Consider the following 21,547-nt stretch of genomic DNA (forward strand, 5'->3'; position numbering starts at 1 on the left):
CCCCACCCCTGCACTAGTCTCTTTGCCTTTGCCTTTGGGCCCTTGAGGTTCCAAAGAGCCCTGTCAATGGCAAAAGAGGCCACTCTAGAGTCGCAGTGGTAGTGTACTGCTGTGCTAATGAGAGTTTCCTGGATACCTTATGCACGCTGTCACAGGTCTTTGTTTACTTAACTGTGTATCTTAGGCATTTTCCCAATCGAACTCCCCCCCACCCCCACCCCAGGGGCTTTCCCAGGAATGCTTCAACCACTCAGTTTCCGGAATGGACTTTCAGAGTGCTCCAAATGATTAAAAATAAGTTCTGTTTCTCAAAGTTGAGATTGAACTATCTCATACCATATGCTTCTTCCAGAACCTCTGTGTTTCTTCCTTTATTTTTGGTCCTCTTTGTCTGTCTTTACTTTTTAGACTCTAACCTTAGTAAGTTTAGGAGGAACCTTGGGCCCTGGATAGTGCTTTCAGGATAGTAGGTATTCAGTAAATATTCTTTAAGTATGTAACAGCAGTGTTATAGCTAAACCTGAGTTAGGAAAATCATAGCCGTAATGCTGAAGTGAATTTAGATGGAAGTTGACGATGCTGCTTTTTCATCATATTCAAAGTTCTTACTGAATATTTGTAGAAAATCCTTGTAAAATCTTCATAAAGTCATTTACTTCTTTAAAGATATAAGTTGACTTTTGTACATACTACATGCCAGCATTTACAACCTCCCCACCACTACTTCTATTCAGTTTTATTTTTATTGTTTTAATTATAGATATTTAATATTGACCATTTTTAAATGGTACATATGTATTATTCGAGCTCTTTATGGATTAAGTGAGCTTTAACAGACTCTGTTAGATACTGACTCACTTACTTTGGATATCATGTTTGGTAAAGTGGAGGGTCAGCAAAAATGAGGGAAACCCTCAATGAGGTGGGTTGACACAATAGCCATAACAATGGACTCAAACATACCAACCATCATGAAGATGGCACAGGACTAGGCAGCGTTATATCCAAGGTCACCATGAGTTGAAGCCGACTCAACAGCAGCTAACAACAACATTAGATATCTAAAAACTAACCAACATCATTTCTGTGGAAAAGTGTTTTCTGAATGCTGAATGACTTAGGAACTCCCACAATTGGAAGTTGTGAACTATTTACTAAATGACTACTATCCACAGTTACAAACTTTGTAATGTTGTTCACCTATCTTTTCCCGGTAACAGTAGTGTTGCTAAGTCATCTTACTATTTCTGTATCTTCCTTTAAAGTTTAAAACCAGTATCATACAGGACCCTTAAAGTTATGTTGTCAATACGGATAAAGAACTATTTCAAAATAGTGGAGAAACCTTTTATTTAGTGCTTCAGTGTTGCTGTAGGGGTCGCTATTGAAAGCTGACTTGGCACAAGACAGTCTCTTCTTCTAGATAAAAGGGAAAAGGCAATGAGATAAGGTATTGATGAAATTAACTGCTGAAGTGGAGAGGAAATGCAGCCGGCCAATACATGTCATCGCGTGGGCTCTGTTAAATGACCACGTGTGCAGTGGGCCATTCACGTAAGCACACTACTCTTGAACCGCATTGATCCATGGTATAATTCCAAATGAAATGGATGGATGAGAGCAAATACTGACACAAAGATAAAGGAAGGCATGAAGTATAAATGTGGGGACAGTACAATTGAAAGTAATCTCCTCTGCAGTTGGTGGAAAATGAATGTTTCTTTAGTGCAATATTTACAAGCTAACTTAAGTTTTATGCAGTATTTCTCTTTTAACTGCAAAGATCGAATGTTTGAATAGTACTTTTGGTTGATATTTTCCTTATTTAATCTGTTTTTTAAACTTTTATTATGGTTAAATAGACATAAGCATATGTACATGTCTGTGAAAGTTTATATATATAATATTTGCCATTTTAACCTTTTTTAAATGTACAGTTAAGTGGCATTAATTACTTTCAGTGTTGTGCAACCTTTACCACTATCTAGTTCCAAAGTATTTGCATCACCCCAAACAGAAACTTTGTACCCATCATTCCCCATTCCCCTCTCATCCCAGCCCCTAGTAACCTCTAGTCTGCTTCTGTCTCTATGAATATGCCAATTTTAGATTTATAAGTAGGGTCACACAAAATTTGTGTCTGACTTATTTTACTTTATAATATTTTCAAGGTTCTTCCATGCCATAGCGTGTGCTATGACTTTTTTTTGTTTATGGCTGAATAATACTCCATTGTATGGATAGACCACATTGTGTTTATCTATTTGTCCATTGATGGACGTTTGGGTTGTTTCCATCTTTTGACTGTTGTGAATAGCGCTGCTATGAACGTTAGTGTACATGTATCTGTTTGAGTCCCTGCTTTGACACCTTTTAGGTATATACCTAGGAGTAGGATTGCTGGGTCATATGGTAATTCTATTTTTAACTTTTAAGGAACTGCCAAACTGCACTGCAGCTGTACTGTTTTACACTACCAACAACAGTGCACAAGGGTTCCAGGTTCCTGTTTTTCCATATGCTTGACAGTATTTGTTATTTTCCTTTTTTTTTAAATAACTTATAGCCATCCTAATACTTTGGGAAGTGGTATCTCATTGTGGTTTTGATTTGCATTTCCCTAATGACTTGTCTGTCAGTTTGTCCTACAGTGGTGGCTTGCATGTTGCTGTGATGCTGGAAGCTATGCCACAGTATTTCAAATACCAGCAAGGTCACCCATGGTGAACAGGTTTCAGTGGAGCTTCCAGACTATGACAGAGTAGGAAAAATTGGCCAGTGAAAACCTTATGAATAGCAGAGAAACATTGTTTGATAGAGTGCTGTAAGATGAGCTCCTTAGGTTGGAAGGCATTCAAAATATAACTGGGGAAGAGCTGCCTCTTCAAAGTGGAGTCGACCTTAAATGACATGGAAGGAATAAAGCTTTTGGGACTTTCACATAACTCAAAATGAGAAGAAATAGCTGCAAACATCCATTAATAATAGGAACGTGGAATGTAGGATGTATGAATCTAGGAAAATTGGAAGTCGTCAAAAATGAAATGGACTACATAAAGATCAGTATACCAGGCATTAGTAAGCTGAAATGGACCAGGATTGGCCATTTTGAATTGGACAGTCATATGGTCTGCTATTCTGGGAATGACAAATTGAAGAGGAATAGCATTACATTCATTGTCAGAAAGAACATTTCAAGATCTATCCTGAAGTACAACACTGTCCATGATAAGATAATATCCATACACCTACAAGGAAGACTAGTTAAATAGGACTATTGTTAAAATTTACACACCAGCCACTAATGCCAAAGATGAAGAAATTAAAGATTTTTACTAACTTCTGCAGCCTGAAATTGATCAAACATGCAATCAAGATGCATTGATAGTTACTGGTGATTGGAATGCGAAACTTGGAAACGAAGAAGGATCGGTAGTTGGAAAATATGGCCTTGGTGATAGAAATGACACCGGAGATCACGTGATAGAATTTTGCAAGACCAGCAACCTATTCGTTGGAAATACCTGTTGTCAACAACGTAAATGGTGGTTGTACATGAGGACCTTGCCAGTTGAAATACACAGGAATCAAATCGATCACATTTGTGCAAACAGATGATGGAGAAGCTCAATATCATCAGTCAGAACAAGGTCAGGGGCTTACTGTGGAACAAACCATCAATTGCTCATGTACAAGTTCAAGTTGAAGCTGAAGAAAATTAAAACAAGTCCACGAGAGCCAAAATACAACTTTGAGTATATCCCACCTGAATTTAGAGACCATCTCAAGAATGGATTTGACTCATTGAACACTAGTGACCAAAGACCGGACGAGTCCTGGGATGAGATCAAGGACATCATACATGAAGAAAGCAAAAGTTTGTGAAAAAGACAGGAAAGAAAGAAAAGACTAAAATGGTTGTTAGAAAAGACTCTGAAAATTGCTCTTGAATGTAGAGTAGCTAAAGTGAATAGAAGAAACGATGAAGTAAAAGAGCTGGACAGAAGATTTTAAAGAGCAGCTGGAGAAGACAAAGGACAGTATTATAATGGAATGTACGAAGACCTAGAGTTAGAAGACCAGAAGGGAAGAACATGCTCAGCATTTCTCAAGCTGAAAGAACTGAAGAAAAAATTCAAGCCTCAAGTTGCAATGTTAAAGGATTCTATGGGCAAAAAAATGAATGATGCAGGAAGTATGAAAAGAAGATGGAAGGAATACAGAGAGTCCCTGTACCAAAAAGAACTGCTCAACATTCAACCATTTCAGGAGGTAGCATATGATCAAGAACCAATGGTACTGAAGGAAGAAGTCCAAGCCTCACTGAAGGCACTGGTGAAAAACAAGGCTCCAGGAATTGATGGAATACCAATTGAAGTGTTTCAACAAATGGATGCAGTGCTGGAATCACTCACTTGTCAGCTACCTGTCCAACCAACTGGAAGAAATACACATTCGTACCCATTCCAAAGAAAGGGGATTCAACAGAATGCGTAAATTATTGAACAATGTCGTTAATATCACAGGCAAGTAAAATTATTATTATACTGAAGATAATTCAAAAATGGTTGCAGCAGTACATTGACAGGGGACTGCCAGAAATTCAAGCTGGATTCAGAAGAGGATGTAGAATGAGAGATATCATTGCTGATGTCAGATGGATGTTGGCTGAAAGTAGAGAATACCAGAAAGATGTTTACCTGTGTTTTATTGACCATACAAAGGCATTCAGCTGTATGGATCATAACAAATTATGGATAACATTGCAAAGAATGGGAATTCCAGAACACTTAATTGTGCTCATGAAGAACCTGTATATAGACCGAGAGGCAGTTGTTCGAAAAGATCAAGGGGATACTGTGTGGTTTAAAACCAGGAAAGATGTACGTCAGGGTTGTATTTTTTCACCATTCTTTCTCAATCTGTATGCTGAGCAAATAATGCGAGAAGCTGGAACATGGCATCAGGATTAGAGGGTGACTAATTAACAGTCTGTGATATGTAGATGACACGGCCATGGTTGCTGAAAATGAGAACTTGAAACACTTACTGATGAAGATCAAAGACTGCAGCCTTCCGTATGGATTACACCTCAACATAAAGAAAACAAAAATCCCTACAATTGGAACAGTTAAGCAACATCACGATAAATGGAGAAAATATTGAAGTTGTCAAAAATTTCATTTTACTTGGATGCACAATCATTGTCCACAGAAACAGCAGTCAAGAAATGAAATGACATATTGCATTGGGCAAATCTGCTACAAAGGACCTCTTTAAAATGTTAAAAAGCAAAGATATCACTTTGAGAACTAAGGTGCACCTGACGCAAGCCATGGTATTTTCAGTGGCCTCATGTGCATACGAAAGATAGACAGTGACTGCGGAAGTCTGAAGATGAATTAAGGCCTTTGAATTATGATGTTGGTGAAGAATATTGGACTTTCTGAAGAATGAATAAAGCTTATCTTGGAAGAAGAACAGCCAGAATCCTTCTTAGAAGGGTGGGTGAGAGACTTTGTCTCACGTACTTTGGACATGTTATCAGCAGGGACCAGTCCCTAGAGAAGGACGTCATGCTTGGTAAAGCAGAGGGTTAGAGAAAAAAAGAGGAAGACCTTCAGTGACGTGGATTGACACACTAGCTGCAACAATGGGCTCGAACATAGCAGCAATTGTGAGGATGGTGCAGGACTGGGCGGTGTTTTGTTTTGTTCTTTTTAATTGTGCTTTAAGTAAAAGTTTACGGCTCAAGTTAGTTTCTCATACAGAAATTTATACACATATTGTTATGTGACCCTAATTGCCATCCTTATAATGTGACAGCACACTCCCTGTTTCCACCCCGGATTTTCCGTGTCCCTTCAACCAGCTCCTACCCTTTTCTGCCTTCTCATTGCGCCTCCAGACAGGAGCTGCCCAGTTAGTCTCTTGTATCTACTTGAACTAAGAAGCACACTCTTCACCAGTATCATTTTATGTTTTATAATCCAGTCTATGTCTGAAGAGTTGGCTTCGGGAATGGCTTCAGTTCTGGGTTAACAGAGAGTCTGGGGGCCATGTCTTCTGGGGTTCCTCTAGTCTCAGACCATTAAGTCTGGTCTTTTTACTAGAATTTGAGCTCTGTACCCCACTTTTCTCCTGCTTTGTCAGGGACTCTCTGTTGTGTTCCCTGTCAGGGCGATCATTGGTGGTAGCCAGGCGCCATCTAGTTCTTCTGGTCTCAGGCTGATGGAGTCTCTGGTTTATGTGGCCGTTTCTGTCTCTTGGGCTAATATTTTCCTTATGTCTTTGGTGTTCTTCTCCTTTGCTGCAGGTGAGTTGGGACAAATTGATGCTTCTTAGATGGCTGCTTGCTAGCTTTTAAGACCTCAGATGCCACTCACCAAAGTAAGATGCAGAACGTTTTCTTAATAAACTTTGTTATGCCAGTTGACCTAGATGTCCCCCAAAACCATGGTCCCCAGACCCCTGCCCCTGCTACTCTGCCCCTCGAAGTGTTTGGTTGTATTCAGGAAACTTCTTAGCTTTTGGTTTAGTCCACTTGTGCTGACTTTCCCTGTGTTGTGTGTTATCCTTCCCTTCACCTAAGATAATTCTTGTCTGCCATCTAGTTAGTGAATTCCCCTCTCCCCTCCTCCCCACCCTTGTAACCATCAAAGAATGATTTCTCCTGTGTTTAAACCTTTTCTTGAGTTCTTATAATAGTGGTCTCATACGATATTTGTCCTTTTGCAACTAACTTCACTCAGCATAATGCCTTCCAGATTCCTTCATGTTATGAGATGTTTCGCGGATTCATCATTGTTCTTTATCATTGTGTAGTATTCCATTGTGTGAATATACCATAATTTGTTTATCCGTTCATCCGTTGATGGGCACGTAGGTTGTTTCCATCTTTTTTACTGTTGTGGACAGTGCTTCAGTGAACAGGGGTGTGCATTTATCTATTCATGTGACGACTTTTATTTCTCTAGGATGTATTCCAAGGAGTGAGATTGCTGGATCATATGGTAATTCTGTTTCTAGCTTTTTAAGGAAGCACCAGTCAGTTTCCGAAGTTGTGCTACCATTTTACATTCCCACCAGCAGTGTATAAGTGTTGCAGTCTCTCTACAACCTCTGTGACATTTATTATTTTGTGTTTTTTGGATTAATGCTAGCCCTGTTGGGGTGAGATGGTATCTCATCATAGTTTTGATTTGCATTTCTCTAACGGCTAGTGATTGTGAGCATTTCCTCATGTATCTGTTAGCTGTCGGGCAGTGTTTTGTTCTGTTGTATGTAGGGTCCCGTTGAGTTGATACCAGCTGATGGCACCTTACAACAATGACTAATGCTGTTGAGCATTTTCTCATGTGACTGTTGACAATTTCTGTATCTTTGTATGTCTTCTTTGAAGAAATGTCTATTCAAGTCCTTTGCCCATTTTTAAATTGGATTATTTGTCTTTTTGTTATTGTCTTGTAGATGTTCTTATATATTCTGGATATTAAACTCTTATGATATATATGGTTCCCAAATTTTTTCTCCCATTCTGTAGGTTGTCTTTTCATTTCCTTGATAACATCCTTTGACATATAAAACTTTTAAATTTTGATGAATTCCAGTTTATTTTTTCTTTGGTTGTTTGTGCTTTTAGTGTCATCTCTCTGAACCTATTGTCAAATCCAAGAGTTAATACGGTTTAGCTTTTATATTTAGGGTGTTGGAAACCCTGGTGGCATAGTGGCTAAGAGCTACAGCTGCTGACCAAAAGGTCAGCCATTTGAATTCACCAGGTACTCCTTGGAAACTATGAGGCAGTTCAACCTTGTCCTATAGGGTCACTATGAGTCGGAATCGACTCGACAGCAATGGTTTATTTAGGGTTTTGATCCATTCTGAGTTAATTTTGAATATGATGTGAGATATGGAGTCCACCTTCATTGTTCTGCACGTGGAGATCCAATTGTCACAGCAACATTTGTTGAAGAGACCATTTGTTCCCTATTGAATGAACTTAGCGCCATTGTTGAAATTCAATTGGCCATAGATATATGGGCTTATTTCTGGACTTTCAATTCTATTCCATTGGTCTATATGTCTATGCATCTGCCAGTTCTTTACTTTTTTTATTACTATAGCTTTGTACAGTAAAACCTGCAAAAGCTGGAATCTGTGTAAGGCAGAAACCTGTCAGAGAAGGAAAACTCAAATATTTTCCACTAAAACAAATGATAGAAAAGTGGTAAGACTGTACCGTGTCAAAGGTCAAAAACTTGTGAGGCCTGGAAAAACAAGACAGTCTTGTCGAGTTCCGGCTCTCACAGTTTTCACTGTAGTATGTATTGAAATTGGAAAGTTTGAGTCCTCCAACTTTTTTATTCTTTTTCAAAATTGTTTTGACTGTTTGGGGCCTTTGCATTTCCATATGAGTTTGAGGATCAAATTTTCCGAAAGGCTATTGGAATTTTTATAGAGATTGTGTTAAAACTGTAAATTACTTTGGCTAGTATTGACATGTTAATCATATTAAGTCTTCCAGTCCATGAACATGGATGTCTTTTCACTTATTTAATTTTTCTTTAATTTTTCTTTGTTTTTTAGTGTACAGGCCTTTGCCTCCTTGGTTAAATTTATTTCTAGATATTTTATTCTTTTGATGCTATTGAAAATGAATTCTTTTCCTAACTTCCCTTTGGATTGTTCACTGCTGTAGTATAGAGACACAAGTGGTTTTTGTGTGTTGCCCTTGTATCTTGTGACTTAGCTGAGTTGATTTATTACCTCTAGTTTTCTTTGGAATTTTCTGTATATAGGATTATGTGACCTGTGAATAAAGACAGTTCTAGGCTTTCTTTCTAATTTGGATGCCTTTTATTTTTCTTTCCTAATTACTATGGAACTCCCAAGTGGGCAGCCTTGTCTTTCTCCTTAACTCAGGGGAAAGCTCTCAGTTTTTCACCTTGGAGTTTGATGTGAGCTGTGGATTTTTTTAATTGCCCTTTATTGTGTTTTGAAAGTTCCATTCTATTCATTGTTTTCTGAGTGCTTTTATCATGAATGGGTGTTTATACTTATAATTCTAATAATTAGATTAAAAGTGACTTAAAAGACATTAAATTTTAAAATAGGCAAGGGTAAGCTGTAGTGTCTATATATACACATTTAGTAATAAACTCTAAAGCAAAGCAAGAAGTGGAAGGTGAAGATAGCATTCCTTTTGAAGGAAGGAAGGCGGGGCTGTTATTGGGATCTGGGACTTGTGGGGTCTTCTAAGGGATCTTGCAGTTGTTTACCAAGGTATTTACCTTATAATAATTCACTGAGCTGTGCATATGCTTGTGTGGTTTCCCATGATTTTTATTTTACAATTAAATTTTTTTTTTATCCTCAAAAGTTACTTGAATTCTCTGTGAGGTTAAATTGTTAATTTGTTATTATGTTTTATATGTTTCCCTTTTTTTTTTTAGGGATTGCTTTTTTAAACGTTTATAATTTGGCTGTTTTAATTATGTAAAACATATACATGGTTTCAAAGTCAAAAATATGAACTAACATGTATTTAGAAATGTGTAGATTCTATCCCTTTCCCTTCTTTCCTCTATAGGTATTACACACTCACATACTTTCAAACACATTCACATTCACACACAACTCACACACATTCACACACTCTTCACATACTCTCACACTCTCAAACACATTCACACACAGTTCACACTCATTCACACACTCAGACTCACTCATACATTTACACTCTCACACTCACATTCCATTCTCAAACACATTCACACATACTCATACACAGGCACACACTCACCCTCACACATTCCCAATTCATACTCTTACACAAGTCACACATGCTCATTCACACTTCATACTCACATGCTGTCACACACTCACACTTTCAAACATTTACACACTTCATACTCATGTGCTCTCAGTCACATTCACACTCACACACCCTTACATACACATTCACTCAAGCACACTCATTCTCAAACACATTCACACACACTCAGCAGTTCACACTTACACACATTCACATTCACACTGAAACACATTCACACTTATTTACATACTTTTACACATGCACACTTAAATACACTCTCACACACTCTACCCCTCTCCCCACCCTTGTTCTTTGATAAAAGGTATTCCCTACATGATGTTCTTCACCTTGCTTTCTTCACTTAACCAAAGCTATCCTAGAGGCCTTTCCAGAGTTGTATATGAAGGTTTTTCTTGTTTTCTCTTCTTCTTTTTTTTTTTTCTTTGCTGCATATGCTCCATTTTACTCCACTGTCCTCTTGTGTTTTGCTCCAACTTTTGGTTCTCGTAAAGAACATTGCAGAGACCAGCCTCATGTGCACGTCATTTGTGTTTTGCTTGTCTGTCTTCAGGAGAGGTCCAGGAAGTGGGTTGAGAGCATGGTCAAGGTGTGAATGGGTGTTTGTTCCCCAGTATGTTTCTATGCTCAAAATTTGGTACGGTCGTCAGTATGATGATAGCACTTTTCAGAGTTTTAGCATTTTAGCTGTGCTTTTATTATTAAACCAAAAAAAAAAACAAACCCTTTGCTGTCGAGTTGAATCTGACTCATAGTGACCCTATAGGTCAGAGTAGAACTTACCCATAGAGTTTCCAAGGAGCGCCTGATGAATTCAAACTGCCGACCTTTTGGTTAGCAGCCGTAGCTCTTAACCACTATGCCACCAGGGTTTTTCGCTTTTATTATTAGGCATGTTTTATTGTGGTACATCTATTATTTTATTGTTAAGGTAATATCTCACTCCCTTTTGAGTAGTTTTGTGTACATACTTACTATTTTGTTATTATAGAGACATGGATTAAAGTTAGAAATGATCAATATAGTTTTTCTAAAATAAAGTACTAATTAATATTAAATATTAGGCAAGCAAACCAAATAGGAAGTAGTAAATGATTACAGAAAATAGTTAAGGACCTATGTCTTTTCAGCAAACTCATTTTGTGAATCAAATAAAATTCATCTTTTAGGAATTTTGTTAATGGGAGCATCTAGGTATATCATTTTGTACCCCTTTGTGCCCTGGAATCTTGGTTTGAAAGTAGTTGTGGCTCAGAAATGACCTTCTGTAACACTGTTCAAGAGTGGTGAATTTTTTCTCCTTTATTTCAAGGTTCATGCTTCATTAGAACTGATCAGCTCGACGGTGAGACGGACTGGAAGTTGAAAGTGGCGGTGAGCTGCACTCAGAGGCTGCCAGCCCTGGGGGTAAGCACACCAGGGTCTCACTCCTTCTCACAGTGCATCTCCAGTCATGCCGGCTGACCGGTGCTCTGGGGGTAAATGAGTCTCTGTCTCACCTTCTCGCAGTGCATGTCCAGTCATGCCAGCTGACCAGTGTAATGCTTTGAAAATTCATCATATAATTTCTTCATTATTCATGAGGAGTCATTGAAAAGTGCCAAAAGAATTTCTACGTTGTCTTCACACATAACACATCTCAGGTGTAGATTTGAAAGCCCCTATTGGCTTGGCACTTAGTTTTCTTTCATTCTTTGTTTATTTTTGGCTTTCTTAGTTGAGTAATTTTCAAAGTTGAGGTAATTTGGTGGGTGTTAGGTGTGTCGATCATTGCTAGCTGATTTACTGTTTCCTAATAGGCTAGTTGTGATACTGGTTTGGGAGACCGTAGGATTTAGATGCTGTGGTATACCCTTGACATGGTGTTGATCTCATCTGTTCCATGTCTTTCTGTGGAAGGCAGAGAGCCCTCTCTGATGAAGAGAAGGGACGTGTCCATGTCTGAGTCTTCCTGTGGAAGGCAGAGAGCCTTCTCTGATGAGGAGGATGGGATGTGTTCATGGTTTAGACCAAGGGAAGAAGGAGAAACACACTTTCTAACCTCTTGCTTCACTCTTACTGAGTTTTCCTTTATACCTGGGGAAAAGACAAGGGGTGAGACTGGAGAGGAGAACAGTATTGATGGATTCCTGTGTTCTTGGTGATCTCTAAAACAGATCTCAATAATGCAGGGAATATCCCATCTTCTCTACAAAAGCATAGTTGTGGGCATTTGGTGTTTATTTTTTGTTAGTTGTTGGTTATATCTTTTAAGGAATCAGTCCATTTCATATAAGTTGTCAAATCTAGTGGTATAAAGTTCATAATATTCCATCATTACTTTATAGTAGTTGTGGGATCTGCCCTTTCAGTCCCACATCTTCTCTCTTCTTTTTTTCTTCCCCTCGATCAGTCTAGCTAGAGATTCATTCATTTTATCGAACATTTCAAACAACTTGCTTTTGGTTCCATTGATTATCTTTATTGTCTGTTCATTTTCTGTTACTGATTTCTGCTATTTCCTTCATTCTAGTTAGTCTGTCTTTAATTTCCTTTTCTTTATTAGCTTAAGATGGAAGTTAGACCCTTGATTTTTGACCTTCTTTTCTCTTATAAGCACTTAGAGCTATATTTCCTTCTCAGCACTGATTTACCTGTGTCACACAAACTCTGTATGTTGCCTTTTCATTATCATTTAAAAATGTTTTCTAATTTTCTTTGTGAATTTCACCCTTCAGTTATTTGGAAGTGGATTGTTTATTTGCCAAATAGTTGGGGTTTTTCCTGTTATCTTTTGTAATTTATTATTTAATTGTATTATGGTCACAGAACATATTCAGCATTGTTTCAGTCCTTTTATATTTGTTGAGAGTCCCTGGATGGTGTAAATGGTTAACCTGCTCAGGAGTTATAACTCCTGTAACCATCCTGATATTGATGAAGACAGAGTTAACAATTTTTGTATTTTATAAACGATGTCATGATTTACTTGTTAGTCTGTTTTAGCTCCTCCTACCCCCTTTTATGGTATAATAGCTAGAAGGTTCTGGATCAAAAGATATGCATAGTTTTTATGATTTTGGTTTTTTTTTCCAACATACTCTCCAGAAGACTACAACTTGTATATTCACTGTGTATTAATCAATCAATTACCCTCTCAGTCTTTGTCTGGTTCTGATAGTTGTGAAGCTGGTTGTTGTTGTTAGGTGCCGTCACGTTGATTCCTACTCATAGCAACGCCATGTGACAGAGTAGAACTGCTCCATAGGGTTTCCTAGGCTGTAATCTTTACAGGAGGAGACCGCCAGATCTTTCTCCTGGAGAGCCACTGGGTGGGTTTGAATTGCTGAGCACTTAACCATTGTGCCACCAGGGCTCCTTTGTGAAACTGCTATCCTATTTAAAGTTAGATTTCTTTTTTTGTGAAGTTGAAAAGATATCTAAGAAAGACTGTTTCTTATATTTTCATTTTATTAGCTTCGTTCATGTTCTCTGCTCATTTTTGTATTGTGTGTCTTTAAAGAATTCCTTATATATAAAGTTGGCTGATCATTTGTCCTAGAAAATGCAAAAAAGCCCTACTCTATAGTAAGAGCAGTCAGTGGTTGATGGGGCTGGGGGGTGGAGGGAGGGCTGGGTTGCAGAGGGGCACGGGACACTGTGGAGTGATCAAAGTGTTGGTATCTTGATTGTGGTGATGGCTTCACAGACATATGTATATACCAAAACTCATAAAATTGTACACTTTAAATATATGCAATCCATTGCATGTAAATTATATCTTAATAAAGTGTTAAAAACCCACCATGTTATTACCTGTAACTATGAGCATTATTCTCTTTGTAGTCATCATAGGAAGTGACATTTTCTTGTATTTAATGTTATAAGGATGTTTTCATTTTTGTTAGCGACAGATGTATGTGTAAATTGCAAAATGCTTATTTTACAGATTTATAATACACAGTCATACAGTAGTAATTTTAAAATGTCATGGTCGGTGCCCTTTGATAGAGAGGAAAGCAATGGGGTGAAATAACCTGTGGTCAATGAAATCATTTTAGTTTTTGATAGGACCCTAAAACCAAAATGCAGTATTTCCTAGAAAAAAGAAAGTTTAACTTAATTTCTGATTCACTTCTTAAGTTTGTAGCTTCATGTAATTTGACATATTGTTTATAGATTTTTTTTTCACAGAGAGGAAAGCTCTAATTTCCTCTTGGATACAGATAGGGCAGTTTGGGTTTTCATTTATTAGCTCTGCTGTCCTTCACTGTCATTCAGCATGCCTCTGTGTTTCTTGAATGTTGGATTTGGGGATTTTGTGTCGATAGCTGCTGGTCACATTATCTGGGAAGCATTGTGTCCATTGTGACACCCAGATAAGTAAACTTGTGAAGCTAGAGTTTTTCCGAAAGAACCGATGGTCCCACCAACAATCTCCACCAATGCTGTCATATCCCTGAGCACGGAAGGTTATCAGAAGATTAAAATTTCAATGAGTCATTTAATAATGACTGTGCTGCAAGTCCTGTAAGGCAGCTCAGGTTGCTGTTGTCTGCGTCCGGTGGGAGGCGGCATCCCCAGGCACCGCAGACTTGGGAGATGGACTTGTGGCGTTTGTGATCAAGCAAATTTATTAATGAGGTCACAGTAATTTTCAATAAATCATGACTTGCTGATTTATTTCAAAAGATCCATATAGCAGTAAACAGTACCATTTATATTTAATTAGTTTTATTGAACGAAAGGCAATTTTATTTGTAATGAACCACATGTTATGATTAAGGATGTGTTTTAATGACCTTTAAGTAATGCAAACAAATGTTGCCCTTGACCTAGTAGCAGAGGCTTTCCTACATTATTGAAAACTTCAGAATGATTTTTAAATTATTGTGAAAAGCTCTGAATGACATTCTCATTATTGCACCATTATTCAGTCATTTGATGTCTAATATACGTGATGAAATGCATTCCTCTAAGTGTTCCTGTCCATGTAGAAATGATGGCTGTTGCTAGCTCTTCTCTGCTTCCATGTATTAAAAGGTAGTCTGCTATATAAAAGTTTCATGTTTGGAAGTTACTATGACAGTGTCATATTTAAATGATGGGTGATTCTCAAACTTGCCTTATTCCGGGAATCATCTAGCTGCTGCTTCAGCATGCTAGTAGTATTTTCTATATTTATTATAAGATGTATTTCTTCTTGTGCAAACTAGATTGACTTAATTAAGTAGAAAATAGATTTTATTCGTTAGAATGTAGTCAGAGCTGCTGAAACAGAGACCCACTGTGGAAAATTGGTTTGTCCAGCCTTCATCCCACCCTCCCTCCACTATAGTGTTTCTGTTCTCTAGAAACGTGAAAACTAATACATACACCTGTTTCCCAGGCCGCCCTCGGTGCTATGTGAGTTAGCTTTCACAAGTCAGATATAAAGAAAATGTCGGGCGGAATGGGCAGGTATTATCTTCCTACCCATTTTGGTTTCTGCTGGCAAGTGAAGCTGTGGGGACCGGAGAGCTTCCTGTCATTAGCTGAAATTTCTGAGTCATTACGTAGTTTAAATGTGTAGCTTCATGTCCTCTAGCCTGTTGTGTAGACAGTGCTTGCTTGCCCTGTGCCCCCCTCCCCAGGTAGGTGTGTGTGTGGACTCCATGGTTCAGTCGTTACTCACTTTAACTGTGTAGCTTCTTATCGTTTGGCGTTATCTTAGGCTAGGTTCTCTAGAGAAGCAAAACTAGTAAAGCATATAAATATATATAAAGATTTATATCAAGGAAATGGCTCACGTGATTGTAGAGTCTGAAACATCGCCAGTCCGTGGGTCAGGCTGGAGGCTTCTTCTGATTCACGTAGCCACAGGGCTTCGAAGTCCAATGAATCCCAAGATCGGCAGGCAAGATGGCAGGTAAGTGCTAGCTCAAGTCCCAAAACCGGAGGTTAGACGAACAGGAGCCAGCTGCAAGATCCGGAATGAGCAAAAGCCCACCAGCCTTGCCAGAAAGTCCACTGATATTCGATGCAGGCCACACCCCCGAGGAAACTCACTTCCAACTGATTGGCTTCTCACAGCAGATCCCATCATGGAGGTGATCACATTATATCACATCTCTTCATGGAAGTGACCATATCATCATATGATTGCCAAACTACATCATAACTGCCAAACCACTGAGAATCATGGCACAGCCACGCTGACACACAACCTTAATGATCACAAGCACGTTGTGTAGACAGTGCCTGCTTGCCTTGTGGCCACCTCAAGTTGGTATGTGTAGACTCAGTGGTTGCTGTGGGACCTTTCACGGAGGATCCTCCTGTAATGTTCTGAGAATCCTTTTCGGAATTCAGTTATGAGCCCCCACCCTTCCCATAATTTTGGAAGCATCTTTCAAGTGGTCCAGTGGCCTGGCCAGCATCTGTGGTGTTTCATGGTGTCAAGCCCACCACACACTGTGGGATGTCCCCATGAGCAGACCTCTGGCACAGCTCGTAGTGGGCTTTGGCATGGAGTCAGGTCCAGTCCCCATCATATAGTCTCTGCCACAATGCCACGAGCATAGCACCTGCTGTGCCAAGGATCCTGCATCCTTTTGTCAGAGGAAGGAACCAGAGAGCTGGATCTGGACCAGAAGCACATTCCACGTTGTTTCATGCTAGCACTGGGAATAGGGGAGGATGGTGCTAATCTCTCACAACAGGTTGGGCTGAGAGACTTCCATATGCTTCTGTCTCAGCCCCTTTTACCTTGCTCTAAAATGAGTTTGGGTCTGACTTTTCCTTTCTTGTTTGAGTTGTCAGTCTCTCATCCTCCCTCCCCACCATTAATTTTGTTCCTAGTTACTCTCTTGTTGTAACATAAACCTGTACTCATATTAGGAAATTTTCCTTTGAAAGTCTATTGATTCAAGTTGAGCTTTCTGCAGCCATCTTCAGGTGATGCCTTGTTAACAACTCGAGTGTGAATGAGATGAAGTAGAGACTCCAGCCCTCCGTGGGAGAGCACAGAGGAGCAGGAATGCAGGCAGAGTGAGGCACCAGGCACAGCATTTCAGCGTCTGCTTGAGAGAATACAGACAGCACCAGCCAACATCCTGCAACACTTCACTTACTTGGACTGTTGTCGTTATTTGCCTTTTATCTCATTTAAACTTAATTCTAGTGTTTTCAAGGCCTTTAGTAAATACAGATTTTTTTTTTTTAACTGCTGTTTGTTTTTGTCCAGGTTTCCGATAGCCAATTAAGAATATTAAAAATAACAACTAAATATCAAGAATTAAATTTTTAAAATTATATGATTATTTTTACCAGATCACAAGTAAAAATACCTCATTAAAAAAAGTTTATTGTAAATAAATAACTTCTCTTAGTTTAATGAAAATAGTTTTAAAAATTAAATAAATAAAAATTGTAGGCTGACACACATACTTTTGTAATTATAAAGTAAGGTACTCAAGATATCATCTGTGGAGACTTTCTGGTGACCAAAGAATGAAGTAACCGAAAGCATCTGTGCATCCTGCTTCAGAACTCTAATTCAGTGAAAGTAGCTACAGTGTGTGCACAGTCAAGGCATTCCTGTATCATTTTGTAAATATAGATCGTGGAGATATGGCTCAGCCACACTGGGGAAAATGCTTATAGCAAATGGGGTAGCTGCTAGAGCAAAAGCCAATAGAATTTATTAATTTTATTAAGGTGTTTCATAAAATTTATGACAAAATATGATGATTACTTAAATCCCACTGAGTACTCTCATATTCATGTAACTTCAAAACTCGCATACACAGGCTCTACCTAAAGCCTCAGATATTGGAATCTTGGGGTCCAGCCCCAGCCATTGTGAGTTTTATAAGCATTTTCCAAGGGACTTGATGATACCACAAGTCTGTGAGAATCAAGAGAGAGCACCATGACTCTGAGGGCTTAAAATCGTTTCTTTATTTGTATTTCATCATAAATCATATTATAGGTACATTAAAGGTAACGATACCAGTGATCATGTTTGATAAATAGTACATGTAAAATGTTAACTATTAATGGAAAAGTTTCCAAGTAACTTGTTTTAATTATAAAAGTAGAATTAATTCAGGTGTTCTGTATTTCAGGACCTCTTTTCCATCAATGCTTATGTTTATGCCCAGAAGCCACAACTGGATATTCATAGTTTTGAAGGGACATTTACCAGGGTAAGTGACATCTTTTATTCAATACAAGTATATTTATTGTGAGTGTAAATTACAAATAGCAAACTTGTACTTCGAAGGGTAATTAAATCAAGAACAAATTCAAACGGAAAAATTTTGAACTGGAAAGGTAAAAAAACTTTGAGAACATTTCAAGTTCTTAAGTTTTCCTCTATTAATTATCTGTTTGGGATACATTCAGTACAGTTTTCCTAATTTTAGCGTATTTACTATTGGTAAGTTCCTTCTCCCCTAAAATATTATGAGTCAGTAAAATGAAGTAATTTAGCTATTTCAGGTTAGATTTTGGATAATATTTAATATGATATCCACATCATTTCTAGATTTTTATTAAGTGGGTAGAAGAATGTATGTACATATGTTTCTTATGTGTATTTCATTCTACATACTTTTCATTATTATAGAGATTTGGTATAGTTTGAAGTACCCCACCTCTGACTATATAATAGGACTTGAAGTACTCAATAACTTTTTAATTTTTATGGTTTCGACTTTAAAATACCTAAGGGATTTTAATATGTAACTATAGTTTATTTTTAATTGCTGCAATTATTTTGAAAAGATTTTTGTTGGTGCCATCACATTTGTTTCATTCTTGGTCACGTACAAGGATTGGCAAGCACTTGTCATCATTTGAAAAAGCATTTACTGAGCTTGTAGTATGTGCCAGGTAACGTGCAAATTGTAGGGATGCAAAGCAAGGAAACCTGTAAGGTGGTCAAAATCATTGGGTGAAATGGACATTACCCTATACCTGTTGATTTGCATAATGCTGCAGTAGAGTTATATATAAGATGCTAATGGAAGTCCTAAGGAGCTCTGGTGGCACAGTGGTTAAGTTCATGGCTGCTAATCCACCAGCCACTGAACGAGAGAAAAGACCTGGCAGTCTGCAGATTACAGCATTGGAAACCTTAGGAGGAAGTTCTGCTGTGTCACACGGGCTCCTTATGAGTTGAAAACGACTCGACGGCACCTAACAACAACAGTGGAAACCCAGAGAAGGAAACATGTCCTGGTAATGAGGATCATGGAATGAGTTTTGAAGTAAACTAAGATCTTTTGTGTTTTTAAAAGAGGTATTTATTATGACCATCACACATCTGTGTGTGTTGTACCGTGGTGGCTTGCATATTGCTGTGATGCTAGAAGCTATGCCACTGGTATTTCAAATACCAGAAGGGTCACCCATGGTGGACAGGTTTCAGAGGAGTTTCCAGACTAAGGCAGACTAGAAAGAAGGACCTGGCAGTCTACTTCTGAAAATATTGGCCAGTGAAAATCTTATAAATAGCGATGGAACATTCATTGTCTGATATAGTGCCGAAGATGACCCCTCATGCTGGAAGGCACTCAAAAGACAACTTGGGAAGAGCTGCCTTCTCAAAGTAGATTCGACCTTAATGACATGGAAGGAGTAAAGCTTTTGGGACCTTCATTTGCTGATGTGGCGTAACTCAAAATGAGAAGAAATAGCTGTAGACATCCATTAAAAACCAGAACGTGGAATGTACAAAGTATGAATCTAGGAAAATTGGAAGTCCTTAAAAATGAAATGGACTGCATAAAGATTGGTATCCTAGGTATTAGTGAGCTGAAATGGACTGGTATTGGCCATTTTGAATCAGACAATCATATGGTCTGCTATGCCAGGAATGACAAATTGAAGAGGAATGTCTTCACATTCATTGTCAAAAAGAACATCTCAAGGTCTATCCTGAAGTACAACACTGTCAGTGATAGGATAATATCCATATGCCTACAAGAAAGACCAGTTAATACGAATATTATTAAAATTTACGTACCAACCACTAATGCCAAAGATGAGAAAATTGAAGATTTTCACCAACTTCTGCAGTCGGAAATTGAACAAACTTGCAATCAAGATGCATTGATAATTACTGGTGATTGAGATAAGAAAGTTGGTAACAAAGAAGGATAGGTAGTTAGAAAATACCACCTTGGTGAGAGAAATGACACCAGAGATCTCATGATAGAATTTTGCAAGACCAGCAACTTATTGCAAATACCTTTTTTCAACAACATAAATGGCCACTATACACGTGGACCTCTCTGGAGGGACTACACAGGAATCTAATCGACTACATCTGCGGAAGAGATGATGGTAAAGCTCAATATCATCAGTCAGAACAGGGGCAGGGGCTAACTACAGAACAGACCATCAGTTGCTTATATGCAAGTTCAAGTTGAAGAAAATTAAAACAAGTCAGTGAGAGCCAAAACACTCCCTTGAGTATATCCGACCTGAATTTGGAGACCATCTCAGTAATAGATTTGACACACTGAACACTAATGACCAAAGACTAAACAACGTGTGGCATGACATCAAGGACATCATACATTAAGAAAGCAAGAGGTCATTAAAAAGACAGGAGAGAAAGAAAAGACCAAAATGGATGTCAGATGAGACTCTGAAACTTGCTCTTGAACATAGAGTAGCTAAAGCGAACGGAAGAAATGATGAAGTAAAGCAGCTGAACAGACGATCTCAAGAGGCAACTCGAGAAGACAGAGTAAAGTATTATAATGAAATGTGCAAAGACCTGGAGTTAGAAAACAAAAATGGAACAACGAACTTGGCATTTCTCAAGCTGAAAGAACTGAAGAAAAATTTCAAGCCTCGAGTTGCAGTATTAAAGGATTCTGTGGACAAAATATTGAATGATGCAGAAAGAATCAAAAGAAGATGGAAGGAATACACAGAGTCACTATACCAAAAAGAGTTGGTCAGTGTTCAGCCATTTCAGGAGGTAGCATATGATCAAGAACCGATGGATGGTATTGAAGGAAAAACTCCAGGCTACACTGAAGGCATTAGTGAAAAATGAGGCTCCAGGAATTGATGGAATACCCATTGAGATGTTTCAACAAATGGATGCAGTGCTGGAAAAACTCACTCGTTTATGCCAAGAAATTTGGAAGACAGCTACCTGGCCAACTGACTGGAAGAGATCCATATTCATGCCCATTCCAAAGAAAGGTGATCCAACAGAATGCGAAAATTACCGAACAGTATTATTAATATCACACACAAGTAAAATTTTGCTGAAGATAATTCAAAATTGATTGCAGCAGTAGGAATTGGAGCAGTAGAAACTGCCAGAAATTCAAACCAGATCCAGAAGAGTATATGGAACGAGGGATATCGTTGCTGATGTCAGATGGATCTTGGCTGAAAACAGAGAATATCGGAAAGATGCTTACCTTTGTTTTATTGACTATGCAAAGGCATTTGACTGTGTGGATCATAACAAATTATGGATAACATTGTAAAGGATGGGAATTCCAGAACACTTCATTGTTCTCATGCAGAACCTGTACTTAGACCAAGAGGGAGTTGTTTAAACAGAACAAGGGGATATTGTGTGGTTTAAAATCAGGAAAGATGTGCATCAGGGTTGTATCCTTTCACCATACTTAGTCTGTATGCTGAGCAGATAATCTGAGACACTGGGCTATATGAAGAAGAACACAGCATCAGGATTGAAGGTAGACTCATTCACAA

At 38.3% G+C, this 21,547-nt stretch overlaps 1 protein-coding gene across 7 annotated transcripts in view; it reads left to right on the top strand.

Moving 5' to 3' along the window:
• The window catches only part of ATP9B (ATPase phospholipid transporting 9B (putative)), a 259,916-nt gene that overhangs the window by 104,249 nt on the left and 134,120 nt on the right, over positions 1–21,547 (top strand). For all 7 annotated transcript variants that reach the window (XM_023741212.1, XM_004386907.3, XM_012558598.2 and 4 more), the window contains 2 exons: positions 11,148–11,242; positions 17,923–18,003. In XM_023741212.1, coding sequence (XP_023596980.1) covers positions 11,148–11,242; positions 17,923–18,003 — 176 coding nt within the window. The remainder of the gene's footprint in view (positions 1–11,147; positions 11,243–17,922; positions 18,004–21,547) is intronic.

Source organism: Trichechus manatus, unplaced genomic scaffold (genome assembly GCF_000243295.1).
Source record: "Trichechus manatus latirostris isolate Lorelei unplaced genomic scaffold, TriManLat1.0 scaffold00176, whole genome shotgun sequence".
Taxonomy (NCBI): Eukaryota; Metazoa; Chordata; class Mammalia; order Sirenia; family Trichechidae; genus Trichechus; species Trichechus manatus.